The sequence below is a fragment of the Gallinula chloropus genome (assembly GCF_964237585.1).
Source record: "Gallinula chloropus genome assembly, chromosome: 7".
NCBI classification, from domain to species: domain Eukaryota; kingdom Metazoa; phylum Chordata; class Aves; order Gruiformes; family Rallidae; genus Gallinula; species Gallinula chloropus.
Genome location: NC_140092.1, coordinates 16,897,640 through 16,902,314, shown reverse-complemented (window position 1 = coordinate 16,902,314; position 4,675 = coordinate 16,897,640). Strand labels below are relative to the sequence as shown.

At 38.6% G+C, this 4,675-nt stretch overlaps 1 protein-coding gene across 1 annotated transcript in view; it reads left to right on the top strand.

The window, feature by feature from the left end:
• The window catches only part of TEC (tec protein tyrosine kinase), a 32,556-nt gene extending 28,686 nt beyond the window's left edge, over nucleotides 1–3,870 (top strand). The window contains 4 exon segments of the mRNA XM_084266677.1: nucleotides 690–752; nucleotides 756–909; nucleotides 1,279–1,436; nucleotides 3,560–3,870. Of these exon segments, the coding sequence (XP_084122803.1) occupies nucleotides 690–752; nucleotides 756–909; nucleotides 1,279–1,436; nucleotides 3,560–3,637 (453 nt within the window). The 3' untranslated portion in view covers nucleotides 3,638–3,870.
• Nucleotides 3,871–4,675: the final 805 nt, after the last annotated feature.

Below are 4,675 nucleotides of genomic sequence, written 5' to 3'. Positions count from 1 at the left end.
TTTGAACTGACTCCATGGTCTGACTGGTCTTTTGTTAGCAACTTTCTGTTGCTGCTGTTTTGCTGTCAGAGATCTTACAAATTTGAATCTTATAATGCTGAAGGCATATTATTGCTTGTGTCGCAGACAGCAGAGCTCACGCTGCAGGGATAGTCATTAATCTGTGCTTTGGTACCTAAATGATAGGAAGAGGCTGATCAGTGAATTTGGGAGCCTCTTTGGGTAGATGGTTCAGAGTTGCATCTTGCTAGCCAAAGCACTGGGAGGTGCTGAGACCTGGAGAAGGGTTGATTTCCTGCTGTTGTGAGCACCCGTGTGAGCCAGGTGGGTGATGTATGTGGGAGGAAGGGGGTGAGGATCACTGCAGCCAAGTAAGGTGAAGGTGTTAAAGTTTGGTTTGACCATGCTTTTCTTGGCTTTTGACACCTTTCTGCGCTTCTGAGCTTGTATCTCCCCTGACCTCTGAATTCAAGGTGAGAAACAGAGCCGGAAATCTGTGCTTTTGCATCATTTTCTCTCGAAATACACATATTTAACATGCAGGTGGCTTAGACCTGTGTTGTAATGCTAATAATCACAAGAGAAGACTCTGACGTCACAAGAAAAATGAACTAGGCCTTGACTGAAACCTTAGCAGTGCCCCAGAGAAGCTATTTTTATTATGAGATGCTAGCAGTCATGGCCATTAGGTGGCAATACGAGCTTCTAATATTCCAATCCAGAGCTGCATTATTATTCGCAGATTTGGAAGCTGACTGAATGATGTAAATTTTCTAAATTTTCATTTTAGGTATGTCCTTGATGACCAATACACAAGCTCCTCAGGGGCTAAATTTCCTGTGAAATGGTGCCCCCCAGAAGTTTTTAATTACAGCCGGTTCAGCAGCAAGTCAGATGTCTGGTCGTTCGGTAAGACATTCATCATTGAAAGAAAGTGCTGTTTTTACATTTTATCAATAGCAGTTAAGCCTTGGTTATTGGGACGGATTCAAACATCTGAGATCAAGCTCAGAGAAACCATTTGCTGCATTTTTATGCTTGCACCAAAAGCTCCAAAGATACCTTTAGAACTGCTATTCTAGTAGCACAGGTATTGATAAAAAGATCTCTTCAGCAATGACTTGTGAAAACTTTCTAGAGTATGGATCTTAATCTATTTATCTATCAGAAATCCTGACCCCAGAGCTCACAATAGGAAATGATTTGCTGATTTTCTTAATGTTTATTCTCCTTCTTCTTTTCTTTTCTTTTCTTTTCTTTCTTCTTTTTTTTTTTAAGGTGTTTTAATGTGGGAAGTATTTACAGAAGGAAAAATGCCCTTTGAAAAAAGCACTAACTATGAAGTGGTAACGATGGTTAGCGAAGGACATCGCTTGTATCGGCCCAAACTAGCCTGTAAACCGGTGTATGAATTGATGATGATGTGCTGGCAGGAGGTATATACTATTTCATTTTTCTGTCTTTGAATTGAAAAAAAGGTCAGTCTAGCACAAGCAGTTACTCCCTATTGCAGCTTTCTGACTGTATCCGTCTCTCTCTCAGCTATTTGAGTGTTTATTGCTAAGACAAAGAATTCCCTCTGTTTCCAGCTGAGGTAGAGCTATGAGAAGAAAACCAGCAAGGAAACTTCTATGAAATGAATTGCCTGTTGGATTAGGCATCTAAAGACATTTAGTAAACAAAACGAAATAATGACTGTGGTCATGATTATATCAGTGTACAAATACTGTTAGCAGAAAAAAGATAAATTAAAAAAATGACCAGAATCAGTTAGAATGGCCCAGAGGTAGAGAATCTGATTTTATATTGCCTCAGTTTATTATCCCTACAGAAACGTGCCAGAATGACTGAAAATACTTTAGGAAATGCAGGTTAACTTGTATCTGAATCTAAATACAAGTCTCAAGATGTATAAAGAAAGATAAATAAGCACTGTACTATTAGTCCTCCTAACCTATAGATACTGAACAGTTTTCACAGAGGTCAAAGAGGCAGAAACCCCAAATTTAATACTTTATCAACTAAATTGGTATAAACCAGGTTTTTTTAGTGTTAAAGCAGAAAGTCTCTAAGTGGGCAGGTGTGTTTAATGAGAGGCTTCTAATTTTGAGAGAGCAATCAAGGAAACCAAGAATGGAAAGAGCTATGTGATCTACTTATAGTTAGTCTTTGCCACAGGAGGTACTGGGGAAAAACTGTTCTTTTCCAGTAATAAAGATATTATGTCCTTGTCATGTCTGATGCTTGTCTTGGAGGAGAAGGTGCTGGGACAGAGAGCAAGTAGTTGTCGAACCAACGGGTGGAGATCTAAAACTTAAAAAACAGTGGGTTTATGCAGAAAAAAATAATATGCTAAAAACAAAAGTCCCCTGGAGGGCTGTAAAATGACAAATATGTAGGTCAAAGCAGCTCCCTTCAGGAGCTGGGAAGCTACAGATCTTTACATATGTTTTACAGGTAACCTGCTTTGAAATGGTCATTAAAGTGGACTAACAAATTACCTGGAAGTTAATAATAAATTATTTGTTAATGCTCTTTGAATATTCATATATATTTATAAGATTTATATGAACATCAATGAATTGATTAAAAATGTATTGATTTCATCAGAGGTTATAAACAATAAAATCTAAGTAGACTCACGTGGGAGAGAAAGGATTTTTTTGCAAATTGCAAACAGGATGCAAGTAATGGCAAGATCACAGAATCACAAGGTTGGAAAAGACCTTTAAGATCATCAAGTCCAACCATTCCTGTCCTATGCTAAACCATATCCCTAAGTACCTGATCTACCCTTTTTTTAAACACATCCAGGGATGGTGACTCAGCCACCTCCCTGGGCAGCCTGTGATACCATCAATCTGTGTCATAAAATATGACTAATTGTAGGTATCTGTGTCCTAATTTAATAAAATTATACCTCATTGTAGAGGGAAGGGAATACCAAGGCTTCAAAATTCAGCAGGTGATAGAAATACAACGAGGCTGGTAAATGGAGGCAAAGTGCAAGTTACTCAGGCATTCAGAAGTTGTTAAATGAACTGCATCAAACAAGGTCAGCGCAGAGACTGCCTGGTGTATCACTATAATTATACAAAACAAACAGGATATTGTGACACAGAAGGAACTGCATAGAAGAGAGTAGATGAAAGGTGCTGTTGCATAGGTCTATGACACAATCTTATTTTGAAGCTCAAAAAATAACGTTGAAGTAAAAGATGCCTCAGGGAGTGACAGTCAAAGTTCTTAGGGCCATGAACAATTTGCATGAATACAGATTGGAGAAACTTGTTGTGGCTGGTGGGGATGGGGAGTGGGAAGACAAATGAAAAACTGTAGCACTATGCAAAAAAATGAATTGTATGAGAAGTATAGTCCAGCAATATGTATTTATACTTTCTCAAAGCATTAAAAAGAAAAAGTGATGCTTATGGAGATGTCACATCTGATGAAATGTTAAATTCATTGCTGCAGAATGATACCAATATCGATAATTTATCAAAATCAACACAACATTGTCGCTCTCTGATCACAGCAGTGCATATGCTTTTATTTTTAGAAACCAGAGGTTCGCCCGACTTTCGAAGAGTTGCTTCACACAATCATTGACATTGCAGAGGGTGAAGATGGCTTCTGAAGAAAAAAAAAAAAGACAGCAGCTCAAATACAGGTGGCTTTCCAGAGATGTGCCTCCACCACTTCTTTTTAAAGGCTTGATCCTGTAAGCTGCTGGATGCTGCTAAACAGAACAGGGAACCCATAACACCAGATCCGCTCTGGCACCAGGAGAGTTTTACATGGCTTTGGGAAACAAGCAGAGTATCCTCAGCAATATTAGCAGTCCCCCTCTTTTCGCTGAAAAGTCAACATTGCATACCTAGCAGAAAGAGAATGAGACCAAAGCCAGTTGCCTAATTTGCATTTACTGGGTTGGGTTCATGTACATACAGTCCATGTTTCTGAGTTTCTCTTTACACAGGCAGTAGTATTAGTAGTGATTTGCATGCTTGAAAATTGAAGGTATCCATAAATGGGTATGTACTGACATTGAAATGTTTCCAGAGAGCCTCCAGAAACATTCTTTTTCTTGGTTGATGGGTGTGTTATGAAGCATCAAGATCCTAAAATGTGCCTCTTTCATTTGCATGCAGAAAGTTGTTAAAAGCATGGTCTTCAGTGTTAGGCTAACACTCAAAAACTTTGCTTCAGAACTGAGCCATGGTATGCCCCATGCGATTCCAGGCTGGTCAACCAGAGACCTCCCACAGTCTTGATATTCATCATGAAAAGTCCAAGGTTCAGCACAACTGGCTGTCACTGTACAGTAGTACCTTGTTTTGGATTAATTATAAAATAATTTATATACTGTATGTATTGTAAATATATAATTCCATGCATTTATTTATATAAAGTGTTTGTTTGTCCTGCCTTCACTTTGATACGCAACTTGATACATGGAGTTGTAAATCAAAGAAAGTCCACTCACGTGTGTTTAAGGAGGGCTCCTCTTTCTGTCTGTCATCTGTATGTACAGTGATCTAACCTTTCTCTTCCTCACAGAGTATGTCATACTGTAGGTGTATGTAAATAAACTAGATGTTAACTCTTGTTTGGAACCAACTACTGTGTGGCAAATGATTTACTCCTAGTGCGTTATAAGCCCAACTTATTGTTC